Source organism: Leucoraja erinacea, chromosome 1 (assembly GCF_028641065.1).
Source record: "Leucoraja erinacea ecotype New England chromosome 1, Leri_hhj_1, whole genome shotgun sequence".
Classification (NCBI taxonomy): domain Eukaryota; kingdom Metazoa; phylum Chordata; class Chondrichthyes; order Rajiformes; family Rajidae; genus Leucoraja; species Leucoraja erinaceus.
In genome coordinates, this window is record NC_073377.1 from 159,517,253 (window position 1) to 159,539,005 (window position 21,753).

Here is a 21,753-nt window from a genome sequence, read left to right on the forward strand (position 1 = left end):
CATGGCCCTTAAACAATTCAGCAATATCCTTTTGTGTTATTAGTACTATACTCTACTCTTCCAAAAAAATTTAAACCGCAAATGAAAAATATAATCTTTTGATTCATTATACAACTAATGGAATATTAGATTACGTTTCATCTCAAGTCCTGACAAGTTTATACTCTGACAAACTCATATTCTAAATACTCATTACTTCTCAAAAACAAAAGACGAACAGATGTGTTTTCACAAACAAAATGAACAGAACACAAAATCTGATTCTAAACCAATAAAAATCATAAAACCACTGTAATAAAAAGGAATTTCCCTTATTCTGTCACTTCATGGTGATGGTCTTGGACACAGGGCTTTATTCAGAGCAGTTGTGTAGCATTTTTTGTGTGCTGTCAGCCATTTTTTGTAGCAGTGTCAGCTATTTTGAACTGGTAAAATATTAGACCAACAACTCTGTGAGATTTTAATCTTAAACAATCTTTCACTTCATGCATTGCAATATTATTTTTGTTTTCATTTACAAAAATTAAACCATTGCGCCATTGTTTACTAAAAAACTGCAAAGTGATTGGAAGGAGCTGGACAGAAACACTCACTACCATCAGGGTGTACTGAGTGGTGTTGGTTAATCCTTGCAAGATGTAGATTGCAACTTGAGCTCAGCATGATCCCACAGAGGAGGATGGATAACAAGGTTAGAGCAAGTAGAATCGGGAGTTACATACTGTCATCAATAGAGAATAGGTTATTGAGTGCAAAGCAAAACTGGGAATAAATGGATCATCTCTGTTTGTTAGGCTTACTTGTGGAATGACGCAGAGATCAGTGCATAGACCCCAGTCATTCACAATCCATGTCAATGGTTTTGCAGGAAGGATGTGGTGGAAAATGTCATATTTCCTACTTTACTGACTTTAAAAGCTAATGTGCATTCAGAAGGGGATACAATGTGCATTCAATGGGATATGGAGAAGCTGAGAGAGTGGACAATAACATGACAGATGGAATGTAATGTGGAAAAATAGAAGTTCATTTATTTTGTGTAGGAACTGCAGATGCTGGTTTACACCGAAGATGGACACAAAATGCTGGAGTAACTCAGCGGAACAGGCAGCATTTCTGGATAGAAGAAATGGGTGACGTTTCGGGTCGGGACCCTTCTTCTGAGAGTCAGGGGAGAGGGAGACATGGAGATAAGGAAGTGTAAGGTGTGAAAATGAGACATCAAAGGGGATGTGGCTCAAAGAAAATGTAGAATAGATCATTGTTAGCTAGGAGAAGGTGACAACAAAACATACAGGGATAACATTTAATCAGGGGGACAGTCACACTGGTCAGAGAACTAGGAATGGGGAGGGATAGAGGGAGGGTAAGCAAGGGTTACTTGAAGTTAGAGAAGTCAATATTCATACCGCTGGGGTGTAAGCTGCCCAAGCGAAATATGAGGTGCTGTTCCTCCATTTTGGTTTGGGCCTTACTCTGACAGTAGAGAAGGCCCACGACAGAAAGATCAGTGTGGGATTGGGAGGGGCAGTTAAAGTGATCAGGAAGGTTTAGGCGGATTGAGCAGAGGTGTTAAGCTAAGCAATCGCCGAGCCTGCGCTTGGTCTCGCCGATATGCATGAGTCCACACCCGGAACAGCGGATACAGTAGATTAGGTCGGAGGAGGCGCAAGTGAAACTGTGCCGCGCCGGAAGACTGTAAAGGGACAGATGTTGCATCTCCTGGGGTTGCAGGGGAAAGTACCTGGGGAGAGGGTGGTTTGGGTGGGAAGGGACAAATTAACCAGGGAGTTGCATAGGGAACGGTCTCTGTGGAAAGCAGAAAGGGGTGGAGATGGAAAGATGTGGCTAGTGGTGAGATCCTATTGGAGGTGGCAAAAATGTCGGAGGAATATGTGCTGTATGCGATGGCTGATGGTGTGAAAGGCGAGGACTAGGAGGACTCTGTCCCTGTTGCTACTGGGGGGAGGGGGAGCAAGAGCGCAGCTGTGGAATATCGAGGAGACCCTTGTGAGGGCCTCATCTATGATGGAAGGGAACCCCTCTACATTTCTTTATCTCTATATGCTTCGTTGTCACCTATTCCAAGCTAACAATGACCTATATATTTTTCTTGCTCTGCATCCCCTTTGATGTTTAGTTTTCACACCTTACACTTCATTATCTCTATGTCTCCCTCTCACCTGATTCTCATTCTCAGGAAGGGTCTCGACCCGAAACGTTACCTATTCCATCTATCCAGAGTTCATTTATTTTGGTGAGTGTAGCAGAAAAACTAATTAATTGTGAGATTGGACATGTTGGTGGCCAAAGGGTGTTCTTCGTTGTTCTTGTGCACAAGGCCCCAAATATCAACATGCAAGGTAATCAGAAGCGCAAGTGGTGTGTTAGTCTTCAAATTGGAGACTTATTGCAATTGTACAGGCCTTAATGGGACCTATCAGCCCACGGTGTACAGTTGTGGTCTCCTTCATTTACAAATAATGCACCTGCCAGAGATGGTATTCAACTAAGACTCGCCAGACTGGTTCCAGGATTGGCAGGTGAAAGTGAGTGAAGTAAAGGGCCTGTCCCACCAGCATGCGATTGCATGCGTCTAGCGCGACCAAACGTGGTCGCTTGAGGCGTACGGCCGCGTGGGGCCAGTCCCACTTCTGCAAGCTCGGAGGCGTATGGAGTTGTGCGGGCTGGTCCCGACATCACGCGGGGCTCCGAAAATCTCCCACTGTCCGAAATCTTCGTGCGCCAACGGCCTGTCGGCCCACAGGCGCATTGCGGGCGTACGCAGCGTCTCGACGGTGTATGCGCCGTCTTGACGGCGTACGCCTTGCGAGTGGCGTTGCGCGATGACGTCACCGCCCGGCGTGCCGTCATCGGCAGCCTGCCTCTTGACGGCGTACGCCTTGCGCGTGCCGTTGCGTGATAACGTCACCGCCCGACGTCCAAATTGTCGGCCCGCCTCCTGCCCAGCTGATTGGTTAGTATGACGTAAATTACGTCACGCGCGTACTTACTCCGCTTCCGTTTGGTCGCGCTCCATGCATGCAGTCGCATGATGGTGGAACAGGCCCTTTAGACGCAATTCCTATCAAAACTCACAAAACTAATAAAAGGTTTGACAAGCTATAGGAAGGGAGGATGTTTCACTTGGCTGAGGAGTCTCGGACCAAGGGTATGGTTTAAGAATTAGGGGTTGGCCTTTAAAGACTGGGATAAGAATAACACTTTGCTCAGAGATTGACGGACGTTTGGAATTGTGCTCCTGTCTCAACAAAATTATGTCCAGATACTTTGATTCCATCTTGTCCCCCCTTGTCCACTCCCTTCCAACTTGCATCCAAAACATTTCATTTGTTCTTCAACAGTTCAATATTTTTTTCAATTTGAGGCCCCCATCACCTCATCTTTACCATGAACCTTCACACCACCATTCCCACCAGGAAGGCCTCAGGGCCCTCCTGCTCTTCCTTGAACAGAGACCCAATCTGTTCCTATCAACTAACACTCTCCTCCACATGCCTGAACTTGTCTTCCTATGGTCACCTCAACTGTACCTCTTTCCACCCTGCCTCTTGCAAGAATGCCATCCCTTCCTCTCAATTTATTTCTCTCTGCCGCCTCTGCTTTCCACTTTCGGACATCCAAGCTGTCTTCTTTCTTCAATTGTGGATAGAGACTCATCCATGTCTCTTCTGTGCCCAGTAGTTCTGCTCTCACTTCCCCTCGCCCCAGACGGAATAAGGACAAAGTTCCTCTGGTCCTCACCTTTCATTCCTCTTACAACATATGATTCTCTGACATTTCAATGAGATCCCATTACCAATAACATCTTGTTTCAGAGGGAACTGCAGATGCTGGAGAATCGAAGGTTACACAAAAAAGCTGGAGAAACTCAGCGGGTGCAGCAGCATCTATGGAGCGAAGGAAATAGGCAACGTTTCGGGCCGAAACTTTCTTCAGACGGGTTTCGGCCCGAAACGTTGCCTATTTCCTTCGCCCAGTCTGAAGAAGGGTTTCGGCCCGAAACGTTGCCTATTTCCTTCGCTCCATAGATGCTGCTGCACCCGCTGAGTTTCTCCAGCTTTTTTGTGTAACCACCAATAACATCTTCTTGCCCCTTTCTGTTTTCTGTAGAGACCACTCCCTCTGCAACTCCTTCCCATCCAATCTGGCCCTTTCCCAGGTGCTTTTCCCTGCAACTGCAGGAGATGTAATAGCTGTTCCTACACCTCCTCTCTCATTTCCATCCAGCGACTCCAGCAGCCCTTCCATTGTGAGACATAGGTTCACGTGCATCATCTCAAACGTTGCCCTCTGCATTTCAAATGGTGCTCCCCTTATAACCTCCTTTACATCGACAAGACCAAGCGTGGAGAGGGTGACTGTCGCCAAACATTTGTGCTCTGTCCACCAAGGCCCGCTAAATCTCCCTGTTGTTAGCCATTTTGACACCTTCTCATTCCCATACTGACCTTTCTGTCCCCGCCCGGCCTACTCCATTACTAGACGCCCAAACTACATGAACACTACTCTTTATTCCATTGGTGCAGCTTAAAACTCTGAATTGTAACACTTCCCTTTTTCCTGTGCCATCCCCCACAGACCCCAATACCCACACACTGTTCCCACAAATCTCCCACCACTTCCAGTCACCCTGCTTCTTTCCCCTCCTTCCCACACACGTCCCATTTCCCTTTTATGCCCCTTCTTTTCACCCCTCCCATGTCCTCTTCCACCCATATCCTTTCCTCTGGCATTACTTTTCAATCCTCCTCTTCTCTCCTTATCCTAAACCCTTGAATCTGTTTATCATCTCTAGCCTTTGTCACTTACACCACCCATCTGCCAATCAGCACCCCTCACCTGTATCCACCAATCACTTGCCAGTTTTTGTCCGAGCCCCATCTCTCTTGTCCAGCTCCCACCCGCTACTTAAATCAGTGTGAAGAAGGGTCCCAACCCAAAACATTTTCAGTCCAATCCCTCCACAGATTCTGCCTCCTGCACGTTTTCTTTTGCAGAAGATTCCAGTATCTGCAATTTCTTAGGTCTCCAAGTTAACTGTGTTTCTCTATCCACAAATATTGCCTGGCATGAATATATATAGTTTTTATTTTCTTCAATATTCACTTTCACTGGGCTAATTCCAATCATTTGCCTCTTTGGTATTTGGAAATTGGAGCAATATTTATTTAAAAACATGAATTCCATTAAAACTCTCATCTTGTTATCTTCCGGTTTGCATTGTTTTTACATTTGCCCAAAAACGGTATACGCTAACGCTACGGTTTTTTGCCACCTTACTCACCATTCTCCTGTGATGCAAGTGCAACAAGTTATGTTCTGATCGGTGGTATATTTTAACAGTTATTAAGGTTTAAAAATCATTAGAACTGCGCATGCGCAGATTGGTCCCCTTTCCAGTCAATCACGCCGGGACGGCGACGCCCCTTCCTGCACCATCCCTGCACTGATTGGCAGCATCCGCTGTCAGTCACCGTCGGCGCCCGCCTCTGCCCACCGTTGCCCGGCACGGCCTCCAGTCAGAGGAGCGGCAACCTCGAGATCCTGGGGAGGTGAGGAGTGAGAGTGGGGGAATTGAGGGAGAGGAGGTGGTAGGGAAGGAGAGGGGGGGGAGGTGAGGATGGAGACTGCGGGGATAGACGGAGAGGAGGGGATAGGGAGGGAGATGGAGGGGAAAATGGGAAAGGTGAGGAGGGAGAGTGGGGGAGGAGGGGGGGGGATAAAGGGAGAGGACGGGGTAGGGAGGGGAGAGGAGTTGGGAGGGAGAGACTGACTGGGGGTAGGGGAATTGGGAGGTGAGGGAGGGATTGGGGGAAGGTAAGAGGAGAGGGGAAAGAAGAGGGAGGAGTTGAGGAGGGAGAGTGGGGGAATAGAGGGAGAGGATGGGGGAGGTAGGGAGTGGGGAATAGAGGGAGAGGAGTCAGTGGGGAAGATGAGGAGGGAGACCGGGGGGGATTGAGGGAGAGGAGGGGGTAGGGAGGAAGAGGGGGAGGGGAAAGTGGGGGAGGTGAGGAGGGAGAGTGGTGGAAGAGAGGGGGTAGGGAGGGGAGAGGAGTTATGGAGAAAGGGTGGCAGTGACTGAGGGTAGCGGATAGGAGAGGTGAGGGAGGGATTGGGAGAGGGGAGGAGGAGAGGGGAAAGAAGAGGGAGGGTGAAGAGGACGTGGAGAGTGCTGGGGATGAGGGGAAATGAGCCTCGCCTTGGTGAAAAATTAAGTTGGGGGAATGGGTTGCATTGAGGGATCAGGCCTCCCGTGTGACAAGGACCCAACAGGTCCCACTTAGTCTAGTACCTACATATTTTCTTCTTCAGCAAGAGTGAACAGCCCAGAGTTTCCCCAGGAACAACAAGTTACTAGTGCTCAGTGCTTCCTTATCCACTAGACACAAACTTACCTGAACAAATTGCTCCTGAAACCCAAATCCACCTTATTACGAAAGTCCTGCCCGGTTAAATATTTTGAGAGTCTTTAAAACATGTATCCCACACCTCCTAGCTTTCAAAACCATCAACATTTGAATGCGTGTGAATGTCCCTTATTCACTAAGTATTAAAACCTTGGAAATTAATCATAATTTTCTAACCATTTATGAACAGCAGTACTTAAAATATTAAAAAGCACCAAAAAAAAACATATTTAAGTTAACTCACTTAATTCCAAAAATGGCCTTGCTCCCTCAAATGACATAAATCAAGTTATGCACTAGATATATTTTCTAACATATATGATGAGAAACATCGGGAAGTTGTTACCTGCAGCTGGGCTCCACGAGGTTTTCAAAATTGAAACTGACCCCAAATGACAACAAAAAGGATATCACAAGAACTTCACACTTTTCCCTTAACACATACATTCCTTGTGTAAGTGACATTGTTTCTCAAAATCGTTTGATTCATTTGAAATGATATCTAGGTATCGCAAAAGCTCCTTGGGATTTAAAAATGACTAATTTTGCTCTCTAAGCATTCATATTTTTTATTCATTAAAAGCAGTGTTATTTTATTAATATTTAATTGCATAAATTAATAACAAATGGCTCTGAGGTTTATTCTTTCTTCTGTTTCAAATTCAAATTAATTTAACATAAAAAGACAGTTTTAAAGTACAAAGGTCGGGTCTCCACTCGCAGCAAAACATGGCGACTTTGAGACAAGATCTGTACCAAGACACACGCCAGAGGCAAACGTTATCTAGTAATAAATCTGCACCAACGGCATATTTATTCTGCTGAACAGTTCTCTCTAAAATCATCTGAAATAAAAAGTTCCTTCCATGCAGATAGTTGATTTTGCTAGAATATTTTTCATTCCATTATGGAATCCGGGTGTCACATAGTTATTACTATCTGGAAACGTGCAATGGGATGTGAGCTATCTTCTTGAACTGCTCTAGTCCTTCTGGTGCAAGTCCTCCCATAACGCTATTGGGTTTGAAGTATACCCCATCGACAATGAGGAAACAGTGATATATTTCCAAGTCTAGTGTGCTATGGTGCAGATGGTGGCATTTACATGCGTTTGGTACCCTTGTTGTAGAAGCCATTGTAGATGTTGTTGGAGGGGCCTTGTCAATTAACTGATGTGCACCACTTGCTCGTTTTAAAAAGAGTAATTATTTAAAGTGATAGATTGATTCAAATGTAGCAGTTTGCCTTGACATATATGGAGTTGACATCTTTAGTGAGCATTACTGGTACTGCACTCACTCACTCTCTAGACTTTCAAAAAGCCTTTGACAAGGTCCCACACAAGAGATTGAGAGCACATGGTATTGGGGATAGGGTACTGACATGGACAGAGAACTAGTTGGCAGACAGGAAGCAAAGAATAAGAATTAATGGGCCCTTTTCAGAATGGCAGGCAGTGCAGCAAGGCTCAGTGCTGCGACCCCAGTTATTTACTATATATATTAACGATTTAGACAAAGGAATCAACATCTCCAAGTTTGCGGAATACAAAAAGCTGGGTGGCAGTGTGAGCTGCGAGGAGGATTCTATGAGGCTGCAGGGTGACTTGGACAGGTTGGGTGAGTGGGCAGATGCATGGCAGATGCAGTATAATGTGGATAAATGTGAGGTTATCCACTTTGGTGGCAAGAACAAGAAGGCAGATTATTATCTGAATGGTGCCAGATTAGGAAAAGGGGAGGTGCAACGAGACCTGGGTGTGCTTGTACATCATTCACTGAAAGTAAGCATACAGGTACAATAGGTGGTGAAGAAAGCAAATGGCATGTTAGCCTTCATAACGAGAGGATCTGAGTGTAGGAATCAGGAGGCCCTACTGCAGTTGGACAGGGCCCTGGTGAGACGTTGTGTGCAGTTTTGGTCTCAAATTTGAGGAAGGACATTCTTGCTATTGAGGGAGTGCAGCGTAGGTTCACCAGGTTAACTCCCGGGATGGTGGGACTTACATATGATGAAAGAATGGATCGCCAGGGCTTATATTCACTGGAATTTAGAAGGATGAGAGGGTATCTTATAAAAACATATAACATTCTTAAGGGATTGGACGGGCTAGATGCAGGAAATATGTTCCCCATGTTGGGGGAGTCCCGAACCAGTTTAAGTTTAACAGTTTAAAAATAAGGGGTAGACCATTTAGGACTGAGATGGGGGGAAAAACGTTTTCACCCAGTTGTGAATCTGTAGAATTATCTGCCACAGAAGGCAATGGAGGCTAATTCACTGGATGTTTTTCAAGAGAGAGAGAGATATAGCTCTTAGGGCTAACGGAATCAAGGGAAAGCAGGAACGGGGTACAGATTTTGGATGACCAGCCATAATCATATTGAATGGAGGTGCTGGCTCGAAGGGCTGAATGGCCTACTCCTGCACCTATTTTTTATGTTTCTATGTTACTTTTTCATCATACTGCTGACCAATGCCTTACATTTAGAGGTGAGTCACTCGCATGCTTCAGATAAATTGTGCCACTTGTTATTGGTGTGGAACGCAGCACAATAAAACCATTGCATGTCAAGATTAGATTGCTAGACTCTCATGTGCTGGAAATTGGCACCTGTGACGGGAATGTTACTTGCCACTGATCACCCTTTGCCAGTAGACTAAGTTTAGCTATATTCAAGCATGAACTATTTCATATTCTGCCTTGATGTTCTGCAGTGACATTCTGGGAATGCGATGATGGACTTTTATCAACCACAACCTTTATTCAAGCTAATATGTCAAATTAATGGGCATTTCCCTTCATGCCCACTGATTTCAGTTTTACACACTCTTCCTGGTACAAAGTTAGTCAAATACTACCTATGATTTTAAGCCCATCCTCTCTTCTCAAATCTCTGGAATTCAGATGTTTGGTCCATGGTTGTAAAAGGGGTTTGAACTGAGATATCCTGGTAAATCACCAATGCTTATATTGCATTTAAGGTCCACTAGGTAGCACTTTTATCAACAGTTTCCTTCACTGCTGATTGAAATTAGCCATGTTGAATTTGCTGTGCTTTTTGTACATATCAAAGCAATCTTCCGCATTAATGGGCAGATACTATTGTAGTTGTGATAAAAGCAGCTCGGCTGGATGCATGACTAATTTGGGATAGATAAGATGTTGTCTGGTGCCAATGCCTTTGCTGTATCCAGTGCTCTCAGTCACTGCTTTCTATCATGGGGATCCGATCAGCTTTGCACTCCCTAACCATTTTGGGGATTTCTTGTTTTTCTTGCACGGGTCAATGTGCGGCAGCTCACTCTAAGGTACATCTGGATTCTGTACACAGTACATTCTACGTGCTAGGGTGAAGCACAGTTTGTCCCGACTTGGTGTTGATGGTAGAATTAAAGAACGATGCCATAGTCACCCCTGCCAATGTTATCATGGATAGGGATGAAAATTGGCAAAGATAATGTAAAATGGGTTTATCTTTAGATTGATTCTTTTACTTGCCAGCAATAGTAAGTGATTAGATATTTGACCTTTCCTCACAAGATAGTTGAACAATGTGTGTTCTACATAACCTTGAGGCAATATTTTAATCATGTTCAACTGAATAGCTAGGCTAGTATTTTTCAGTACACCAAACATATTTATAATCAACATGTCTTAAGTTTCTGAGTGATGGTTTCTAATACTGTATTAATATTACACTTGCTAACATCTATGATCAATCAAGTGCTCTGAGGGATCCCATTTCTGAGCTAAACTTTGAATATAAAACCAGTGTGTATACCTTGATGAAGAGCTTCCCCAAGCACCATGCTTATCCGTCAAAATGTTGATAATCTTCTGTATCAGCTGGGTTGATGTCACATGATCTCGATACTTTGCTGCTCTTATTAGGTGATCGCACATCTTTTCTTCTTCGCGTCTTTCTGCTGAGTACTGGGCGCACAGAGACTGTCAAGAAAAGGATTCATGTATTTATATTTATAACGTTATCATTTTTACAATCAGACACGCCAAGTCATAAGGGTTGTGGAGAATGGGATCATATTTTTAATGTATTTTTGAAAGACTATCATCTTTCACACCTTTATTGCGGCACTACTATTATTATCAGCTGATGAAAATCAGAATCCTTATCACTATATTTCACTGACAGAGAGCAAACCACCAGCATGCGGAACATGTGTAGTACTGGTTCATGTCAAGACAACCTCCTAGTCACCATCAGCTGTTCATATGGAGGCAAGCTTTAGTTAATTGTTGAAATAAATATTTAATAACTTACATGTCATGAAAATTTATGGTGAAAAAAATTGAAGGTTGAGGCACAAGCCCAACAAAAAAAAGTGGTGGCTGCTCTGATCTCTCTAACCTCAGGATAGTTTATTTGAGTAAATGCAGAACCACTCAGATGTCAGGCAGACATGCAGACATGAGGTAGGTTGAAACAGTGTATGTTTTAGGTCCAGAACCATTCATTGGAAATCGTATGCAGGACCTTATTAAGTGTCCCAAAACTAACTGTTTCTCTTTTCACAGTTGCTGCCTAACCCACTGAAGTTCACAACATTTTCTGTTTATATTTCAGATTTCCAGCATCTGCAGTTTTGTTTTATTTGCATAGTTTACTGTTGTGTTAGTGAGGTCATCCTAATTCCACTCTCATAGAGAGACCACTCACTTTTTGGTTAAGCCATAGGACCAAGCAGAGCAGCCAGAGAAATTGCGAGAATTACAGACTTCCCAGAGAAATTGGCATTCATAAACCACTGACAGTGAGTTCCCTCGTGACCTCCACTCCATGGGCCCTTTGCACAAAGTACAAGCTGGACCATCAGTCTGATTGACCATGACTTACGCAGAATTTGTGGCCACAACATGCAGCATTCATTCATTAACAGAGAATTGACAAGCATGCACCTCTCAATCAGTGGCTCGTGGAATGACGAGCCGTTCTTGGTCTTCCCAGGTGATTGTCAGGAAAACCCTTAAAGATATTTCTCAGTCAGGTGGCACAGTGGTAACGCTTCATGGACGGCACAGTGCACCGCTAGAAGAGCCGTTGCTTCACAATGTCAGAAACTCAGGCTCGATCCTGACCTCAGGTGCTGTCTGTGCGGAGTTTGCACATTCTCTGTGACCATGTGCGTTTCCTCTGGGTATTCCGTAGGTTAATTGACATCTGTAATTTGCCCCTAGTATATGGGGAATGGGTGCAAAAGTGGGTTTGCATTAAACTAGTGTAATGATCAGCATGGATTTGGCAGGCCAAAGGGCCTGTTTCCACGCTGTATCTCTAACCTGAACTAAACTAAACTATTTATTCGTCGTCAGAATTTCTGTTCCCTTCCAGGGTTCCATCAAAGACCTCTTGGCCATCAGTGATCAAATGCAGTGATCAAGTGACCAAACCACCCCCTCCCCTGCAACCGCAGAAGATGCAACACCTGTCCCTATACCACCTCCCCTGACTCTGTCAAGGGACACCGACAGTCCTCTCAGGTTAGGCAGCGGTTCACTTGCACCTCCTCCAACCTTATCAAGATGTGGACTATTATACATCGGCGAGACTAAGCATAAACCGGGCGATCATTTTGCGCGCCTGGACCTACCTGATTTCCCAGTTGCAGAACACTTTAATTCTCCTTCCCATTCCCACACTGACCTTTCTGTCCTTGGCCACATCCATTGTCAGGGTGAGGCTAAACACAAATTGGAGGAACAACATCTCAAATTTTGCTTGGGCAGTATTTGATTTCTCTAACTTCAACTAACCCGTGCATTTCCTCTCTTCATCCCTCCCCCTCCCAAGTCGCACAAGCTTCTCTTTCTCACCCAACAAACAGCTACCAATGGCCTGTTTCCTTTATCATCGTTACTTTTTGACATATCTTTCAATCATTGTTCTATATCTACATCATCGTCTATATCTCTGGATTTCCTTTCTTGAGACTTTGTCCGAAGAAGGGTCTCGACCGAAACGTCACCCATTCCTTCTCTTCAGAGATGCTGCCTGTCCCGCTGAGTTACTCCAGCTTTTTGTGCGTATATTGAGCATATACATTGTGAGGTTGTTGCAGTTATATAAGGTGTTGCTGCGTTTAGTTTATTGTGTTCAGTTCTGGACACCATGTTAGAGAAACAATGTTGTCAAGCTGGAAAGGGTACAGTGAAGATTTACGAGGATGTTGCCAGGACTAGAGGGTGTGAGCTATAGGGAGAGGTTGAGTAGTTTGGGACTATTCCTTGGAGCGCAGGAGGATGAGGGGTGATCTTATAGAGGTGTATAAAATCATGAGAGGAATAGATCGGGGTAGACGCACAAAGTCTCTTGCTCAGAGTAAGAGAATCGAGGACGAGATGACATAGGTTTAAGGTTAAGGGTAAAAGATTTAATAGGAATCTGAGCGGTAACTTTTTCACACAAAGGTGGTGGGTGTATGGAACAAGCTGCCAGATGAGGTAGTTGAGACAGGGACTATCCCAACATTTAAGAAACAGTTTTCAAAGCTTCTACAACTTCATGTTAATTGTCATGAATAAACTATATTACATTTCAAAGAAATGCTGCATAGTTTTGACATTGATAAATCAGTGCTTTTGTTACCTCGTTATAATGGGTTTCAATGATAGCGGACTAACCTAGCACCAGCAGCCCCGCCACCCCCGGCTCACATCACCTCCCCGGCCACTTGCAGCGCCAGCAGCCCCCACGCTACTACCAGCTTGCGCAGCTTTCAGGCCGGACCTTCTGCTGCCACCGCTGTGCAGCTTCCTCGGCCGCTTCCAGGCTGTGCCTGCCGCCGTAGACCCTTACTATCAGCGGTGCTGGCTCGAAGGGCTGAATGGCCTACTCTTGCACATATTGTCTATCGTCTTACCTGCACTCTGGCTACCTGCAGGCCGTGACCATTGACTGCGCCAACCCTCACCTCTCCCCGCCGCCAGTAGGTCAGGACCTTAAAAGCACCTGGATTCCAGGCCCAGTTCCAGAGAGAGAGTCTGAGGAAGGCTCTCAACCGGAAACATCACCTTTCCATGTTCTCCGGAGAGGCTGCCTGACCTGCTGAGATACTCCAGTAGTTTGTTCCTTTGTGTATTAACTAGCAAGTGCAGTCGTTTGTTTCTACTACTTATACAATAATAGCTTACTCGTTTTGAGTGGACAATCAGCAATAACTGTCTCCCCCTCCTCCCATATGGTCCATAATAATAATGGTTTACTGTACTTTATTTGTTAAAAAATCATATTTCTATTTCTTGTCACTGATTTTAGACACTTGAATGAAGTTCTGCAATTCTGAAGTGGAACTGAAAGCAAGATGATCTACTGATCAAAACCTAAATTTAGTGGTGGCAACAGCAGTGTGAATGCTAGGTATGCCACGGTACTGTGAAACTAAGAGCAACTATGGGAATTACTAAAAATATACTAACATTCCAAAGTTGCATTCAACATACCTGTGTTTGCTTCTCTACCTAAATCGCATGTACTGATGCAACTTTCAGGTACTTAAATTGCATTGTAATGACCTTAAAAGTTAGTGGGGTTTTAATGACAGACTAAGCCCTAATTCCAGCTACCTGATCCTGAAGAACTAATTGTACATATGCATGTTTCAACTTCCTTCAAAATAAAATAATTTCAAAATGCTTATGATATTCTATATTAAGTACATGAGCATGTCCTAAACTTTATTTGGCAGTTTGCATAATGTTTAAACTGTTAATTAAAACATTGTACACTTTCATTCTGGGTAAGCTATCTATGAAAATTATTTGACGTTACTGGTGGCAGCAAGTTTGATAGCATCACAGCAGCTGTTAGCCAGGGATTCCTTTGAACTGCTCTTGGAAAAAGGGAAGTTCTCACCAGGGGAATCTTTAGTGGGAACCATGATTGTGTGGCCAAGTACAACACCAACTTGATCTTTAAGTTTACATTGTTTTCAGCCAGATCAACAACAATGACACAGAAACAGGAGAGAGATTGTGACCCATGTGTCATAGTATCAGAACCATAGTACCACAATCTAGCCATTAGCACCAGCAAGCCAAAGAGTTGTTGCTAACCTAAGAGAGTGTGGGGCAAAGACAACTGTGGCCTCATCAGCTGGCTTGCTGTAGAGATTGTCAACATCTTCAGGTTCCCAGGAATCCATATCACCAATAATGTATACTTGTCCCTTCACACTGATGCAGAGATCGAGAAAGCACATCAGCTTATGTATTGGAAGGTTGGAAATATTATCATGGATGCCTGCGCCCCCAAACCCCCCCACCCCCGGCCATTTCCTTTTCTATTAGCTCCCCTTTGAGAGAAGGCATATTGCTTTATTTCAGCTTGAAAATCCAGACGTAAGAAGAGCCTCTTCCTCACTGCTATCGGACTCCTGAATGAGGCATCTCTTTCAAACCCACTTCCACTTGGTGCTGCCAAGTACACTAAGCCCCTGTCCCACTTAGGAAACCTGAACGGAAACCTGAACGGAAACCTCTGGAGACTTTGCGCCCCACCCAAGGTTTCCGTACCGTTCCCGGAGGTTGCAGGTGGTTGCCGGAGGTTGCAGGTAGTGGAAGCAGGTAGGGAGACTGACAAAAACCTCCAGGAACCGCACGGAAACATTGGGTGAGGCGCAAAGTCTCCAGAGGTTTCCGTTCGGGTTTCCTAAGTGGGACAGGGGCATTAACTCATTTGGTTGTTCAGTTATTGTTCTTCAATAATGATTACTATGTATATTGTTGCATCATGTCAACAAGGAATGTCATGGCATCTGGTGAATATGACAATAAACTAATCTGAATCTGAAGTTGTGACTACGTATATATTATTTAGAGATATTGGGGTATTCAGCAACAATTTTACAACTATTAGATTAGGAAATAAAATTAATTTATTTATTTATTTTTTCAAATACATACAGGCTTCAAGTTTTGCTCAATGCATGCCGGCAGTATATTATGGAAATATTGGTGGAGGAATTAGAAGTAATAGCAAAAATGGGTGAATGGAATAAGGTGTTTAGCAAATGTCTTAAAGTGCACTATAATTTACAGTTAGAACCTCCTCCACAATTTAACCATTAACGTTTCAAGTCAGACACATAATCTATAGCTATAAATCATGTTAACAGGTTACGCTTTCCCTTTTATCAATCTCTGTCTCCTTAAAGAGAAGTTTGGATTTAAACATGTGAACAAAAGGAAATCAAACAACACTTAGTCATGACAAATGGACTTGCATTGTACAAATGGTAAATCCATTGAATTGGGTAATTGTGCCAGTATAGAATTCCAAATATGAAGCTACTGCATGCTAATCAACTTATTTTATTTCCAAATGACAGCCTCTAATGAGTCATGATGTCATGAAATGGTCTGGTTTGGAGTCTGTCAGTCACCCTTTAAATTTGTTTTAAACTTGTAAATTCTTTCATCTTTGGTTAATATAAATTTCAAAGATGAAACTCTATAACCAAGAAAGTAAAATGATCAATATTTATTGCACCAATGCAATGCTCTAAACTTTAGAGTCTAACACAATGCTCTAAACTTTAGAGTCTAAAGTACTGAAATACAGTGGAAATTGATTTTTTTTTTAAAACACATTTTCATCTCTTTGTCCTTTAACAAATTTGCATTTTTATGGGAACTTTAAGGTAGCAAAATACCCAGAGATTTTCAAAAGTATTAACAAAATTGGGTACAGAGTCACATGTGTAAAAGTGTTGGTCAAATTTTTAGTTTTTTTAGACTGCTTCAAGCAGGAAAGAAAGATTGAAAGAGAATCTTAGGAAGGTATTTCCAGACCTTGGTGAATTCATGTCTTGCAGTTGAAGACATGGTAACCAACCCAACCTCGTGATCTCCTGGGGGAGGCAAAAAGATAATAAACAATTCAAGACTCTCCAGACCCCCTCCCACTTGTCCACGCATACCAGTTCATTACATCTGCCCCTCTTGGTACAATAAAATGCAGGGAATTCTCAAGTGAGGGGTGGGAGGGGTAATGATTTGTGGAGTGCAGCTACAGAAGAGTTATAGATCTGGAAAATGGAGACAGGAAGTGACAATATCATGCAGAGATTTGAATGTTTAAATCAAGGTATTTGTTACACAAGGGTCAGCGTAGGTCAACAACCTAGAGGTCATGGTTGAATGGAGTATGGTGAGTTAGGTCATGGGCAGCAGAGTTTTGAGGACAAAATAGTTATAAAATTAAGTAGCAAGAAGGTTGGTCAGGAATCAACTGGAGTCAAAGTTAGAAGACAATAAAGAAATGGAAAGGGAATTCAACATGCAATAGTTTAAGGCAGGAAAAGAATTAGATGACATTGTGTAAGTGAAAATGATGATTAATCTGATCTCGGTTGGGCAAGCTAAAGCTTAGTTTAGTCTTGCAGCATTCCATATAAGCAGGGCTGCCAATTTTGGGTGAGAGTTGAGAGTGAGAAATTGCGCCTTCTGTTTTACTTCCTTTTTTAAATATAGGTTTTACATTGGCCATTTTCCAATCCACTGGGACCGTTCCTGCCTCCAGGGTCGGTTTTTGGGGTCTAAACCACCTCCTTGGTGATCTTCATAGTAATCCTACCACCGCCCCCTGCCCACGTTGGAATATTTTTTGTGTCTTCTAGGTAAGACTGCCGTAGCGACCAAGGGGGAGATGGTGTGGGAGGCCCCCCCTCCCACGGTAGGGAGCTTTTGCATTTTTCATCTTGAAATTGTGCAATCTGGTGCACACTGTAGCGAGTCATTTAACTTACACTTGAATGCAACATTTATGCTTTAATTGGATTAGATATGAATAAGGTTAGGCTAAATTACATTGCTAATAACATTCCACAGTAGAGCCAGGCTCTGATCAACAGGTGCAGCACATGAATAACCTTAGTATATTCATGTACGGAAATCAGATTATAATTCATGCTGTTATGCATATATATAGAGAAACAAAAACATAGAAACAAGGCAAGAGGAGTCAGACTTCCATCACTGTTCTGCACAAATAAATCAATCAGCCTTACCCTTTGACTATAGAAACAAGTGGAAAATAATGCCACATACTTAACCGTATATGGTTCAATGAAATTAAGATATATATGTAAAACATATATGGAAACAGGCCCTTTGGCCCACCAAGTCAGCAGATCCTTTCCTCGCCTATGTCATTGGTCCCCCACATTTACATCCCCCTGCAAATTTCCTCTCCAGCAAGATTTACCCTCCTCATCGGGTAGAGACCTATCTATACCAGAGTAATACAACACAACCGACCAGCAATCTACCATACGCCAGTTGTATCCTACACGCCAGGGACAATTTACAGAAGCCAATTAACCTACAAACCTGCACTTCTTTCGGATGTGGGAGAAACCGGAATATCCAGAGAAAACCATGTGGTCATAAGGAGAATGCACAAATACTGTACAGACAGCACCCGTAGTCAGGATCAAATCTGGGTCTGTGGTGCTGCAAGGCAGTAACTCTACCGCTGCGCCACCGTGCCACCCCATTAAATTATTTTTTCTATAATATATTTATTATGGTGTCACGTCAATAAAGATGAACACATGTTTCTGATTTCTGCCCTTAGTTGGATAAGGTCTGAATGACAATAAAGGCATTCTATTCTATTCTATTCTATTCGATAACACACATCTCCAGTCAATGTGTTTTATGGCTGGTTTTCAAACTCTTCAGTCTGAAGGTCTCGACCCGAAACATCACCTATTCTTTCTCTGCCACCCCCCCATTAAATTATTTTTTCTATAATATATTTATTATGGTGTCACGTCAATAAAGATGAACACATGATTCTGATTTCTGCCCTTAGTTGGATAAGGTCTGAATGACAATAAAGGCATTCTATCCTATCCTATTCTATTCTATTCTATTCTATTCTATTCTATAACACACATCTCCAGTCAATGTTTTATGGCTGGTTTTCAAACTCTTCAGTCTGAAGGTCTCGACCCGAAACATCACCTATTCTTTCTCTCCAGAGATGTTGCCAGTCCTGCTGAGTTATGTCAGCTTTTAGCGTCTATCTTCAGTTTAAACAACCATCTGCAGTTCCTTCCTGCACTCTTTGTTAAGCAAAACAGCTCCTATTCTCATAGAAACATAGAAATTAGGTGCAGGAGTAGGCCATTCGGCCCTTCGAGCCTGCACCACCATTCAACATGATCATGCCTTCTCTCCATACCCCCTGATCCCTTTAGCCACAAGGGCCACATCTAACTCCCTCTTAAATATAGCCAATGAACTGGCCTCAACTACCTTCTGTGGCAGAGAATTCCACAGATTCACCACTTAACATTATTCACCTCAACTAAGTATTTTCTTTGCGGCCATTGCTGCAGAGAATACAATCTCAGTTATCAAATCTTTCTTCAAAGTGAAAAAAAAAATTCCAGCCCTGCCAATATGTTTATCAAACGCCCCTGGATCCTCTCCAGAACAATTGCACCCTTTCTACAGTGTGTCATAGTCTTACATAGTTAAAACTCCATGCGGTATGGACAGAGCGGCCAACGGGTCCACCGCCGGAGGTGAGGGTTGGAGGGTTGGAGGGGTGAGCCGACCACCACCATTTGCACGGGAATGTGAATGCGGGTGAGGCAGCATCTAAAGAGCGGTAGACAAAAATGCCGAAGAAATGCTTGAGTCTGAAGAAGGGTCAAACTCAGACATAGATGCTGCCTCACATGCTGAGTTTCTCCAGCCATTGCCATTTTAAATAGTGAGCGATGGGCTTAAGCCAAATTGCTCGCTCTTTACGGGTAACCCGCCGACAGAAAACTATTCTCATTGGTGAGCGTGGCTTTGTATATTTATTTATTTATATTTAAAAGTATTTTTGAACGCGAGAGCTTGTCATCAGCGTGAGAATTTCGTCAAAAGCGTGAGCCTCACGCTCAATGCGTGAGAGTTGGCAACCCTGATATAAGATGCTCTGAACAGTAAGCAACTTGTTCCACAAACACACCATCCTTGTTGCCAATAACAACCATAGTCTCCAGTGCAGGCTAGACATGACTTTTCATTTTCCCCATCCTATTCAAATTGAGTTGCTTCACTTCCTTGCAAAGTCTGCCTGCTTCGATTATAATTGCCCACCTCTTTTCTTTCCACTTGAAATTCTCGTTCCAAAGTCTATATCCCAATATAAGGTTGCCATACCAATTCTTTGTATCCTGCTATGGTGATCTAACATCATTTGGGGCAGCATCACACTAAATCAGACAATTTTGCCTTTAACAAACTCTGGAGCTCCTTGCTAATACATATGCTTTCCTTTTAAGACTTTTTTTTAATAGTTTATGTTACCAAGGTTCTGGTCATTCCAGCTGGTACTTCCTTATTTTGCTTCTCTTTTGTGCATGATTACTTTTTTAAAGTGCCTTGGTGCAACAATGTGCACTGAATGCAGATGTTCATCAATTTATGAAGGAGTTAAGTACCAGCAAAAGGTTGCATTAAGCGGAAACCCAAATGAAGAAGCATTTATCATCAGTTTGAATGCAAAGATTCTTGTTGTTTGTTTCATAATTGTATTGTATTCATTGTCGTTGCCTCAGAGACAACGAAATGAATCCCGTACAGCCAGCACAAAAATAATAAATATAAATAATAAATAAATAATAAAACAATTTAAAAAATAAAATTGAAATTGAATTAAAAATTGTTTCGAGTCCACAACACAACATGACATAAATGGCACCAAGGTGAGGAAACCATAGTGAGACGTGTCCATAGTCGGGGCCTTCCGAGCACATACCCCCGGGTGGCCCGATGTTCAGGCCCTCACGCCGGGCTGGTGGAACGCCCGAAAAATCCTCCTCCTCAGCGGCCCGGACCTCCTGATCAGCCGCCTCACGCTATGGAGAGTCCACAGGCCGAGTCACAGGACCCCGCGCTGTCCATCAGCGCCGCCCGCGTTGGGAGCTATGCAAACCGCAGCTCCTTGATGTCAGTGGAGTCCAGCATCCAGGCTCCAGACGGCGACCCCCGGAGGCATCGCCAGCCCCGCGAGGGCTGTCCCGCTGCTGCTGGAGCTCCAGTCGATCCCGGCAGGAAAGGCCGCGCCAATCCAGGTAGGTAGGCCGCTGTGGCGGGGAGGACGCGACTCGAATAATAGTCGCGTCCTCACCAGGAAGCGGCTGAAGGACGGTATCCCCCGCACCGTGCCCTCTTCCCCCACATAAAAACACAAAAAAACACAAAAAAATACACTTTTAACATAACCAAATAAACAAAAAAAAAAAAAGATACCGGGCCGTAGGTGGAGGCTGGTTACACCAGCGCCACCGGAAGTACAAGATTTTTTGAAAGTTACTTCTTCAAAGAGAAACTGGAGCAGAAGTAGGTAGATTCATAATATGCAAGGTTGTAAAAAGTTTACCACTGGTACAGAGAAATGCAAAGTTTAGATTAAAGTTTAGATCAGCCATGATCATGTTTAATGGTGGTGCAAGCTCAAGGGACCAATAGGCTTAGTTCTGCTCCTAATTTGCATGTGGGCACAAAAGTGATAAACAGTGAATGATCTAGCCTTAGGAAAGTGCAGTAATTCCGAGAACAGAGGTCTACTTCCAATAGTCAATTCTACCAACAGTCAATTGTGTGATTGCCCTTCATAGAATGTATATCAGTAGTTTAAAACCTGTGCAAACAGAGATATTACCTACTTGACATGGATTTCAATTTCCTGAGATTCAATTGTAGGTTATTGCTAACATTAAGGATTGTTTATTGTAGCAAAATAAATGTTGACAATAAAGAACACTTACGTTGAACTCCACTGCATTTTAGTAAAAAATTGTAAATGGAATGTTTGTAAACCAATAGATACCTGTGGTTATTCTGATGAAAGCTGAAGATTCCATGGTGCTATTTGTAAACACTCACAATTGATCTAATAAAGCATAAATACATCCAATCATTTGGAAATCCTGCATGTTCTTTGCCAATACTCGTCCCTCAATGTACAGTAGGTTTGATGTATGCAAAGTATTCTGAGTTTTCTGATGCATATCAACAGACAAGAACTATATGTGCTATAGGAACACATTCTATAGGAACAGAGCATTATCCCTTTTCACTGAGCTCAAGTTGTAAAAATCACAACAAAACCTTCTTGAAGAATTTGTGCCATCGTAATAGTGTATCCATGAACCAACAAAGGATGCAGGGAACATAAAGAATTAAATATCACATCTCCACCTCCTGGGATAATTTGCACAGTGCTTTTTCATCTAAGCAAACTGTGACTTCAAGAACCTGTCCAAGATCATCGGCAACCAGATAAAGTCTGTT

General features: G+C 43.3%; 1 protein-coding gene across 1 annotated transcript in view; it reads right to left on the minus strand.

Moving 5' to 3' along the window:
• lrba (LPS responsive beige-like anchor protein) overlaps window positions 1-21,753 on the minus strand; it is a 661,684-nt gene that overhangs the window by 402,303 nt on the left and 237,628 nt on the right. Inside the window, exon 36 of the mRNA XM_055646656.1 lies at window positions 10,217-10,383. Within this exon, the coding sequence (XP_055502631.1) occupies window positions 10,217-10,383 (167 nt within the window). The remainder of the gene's footprint in view (window positions 1-10,216; window positions 10,384-21,753) is intronic.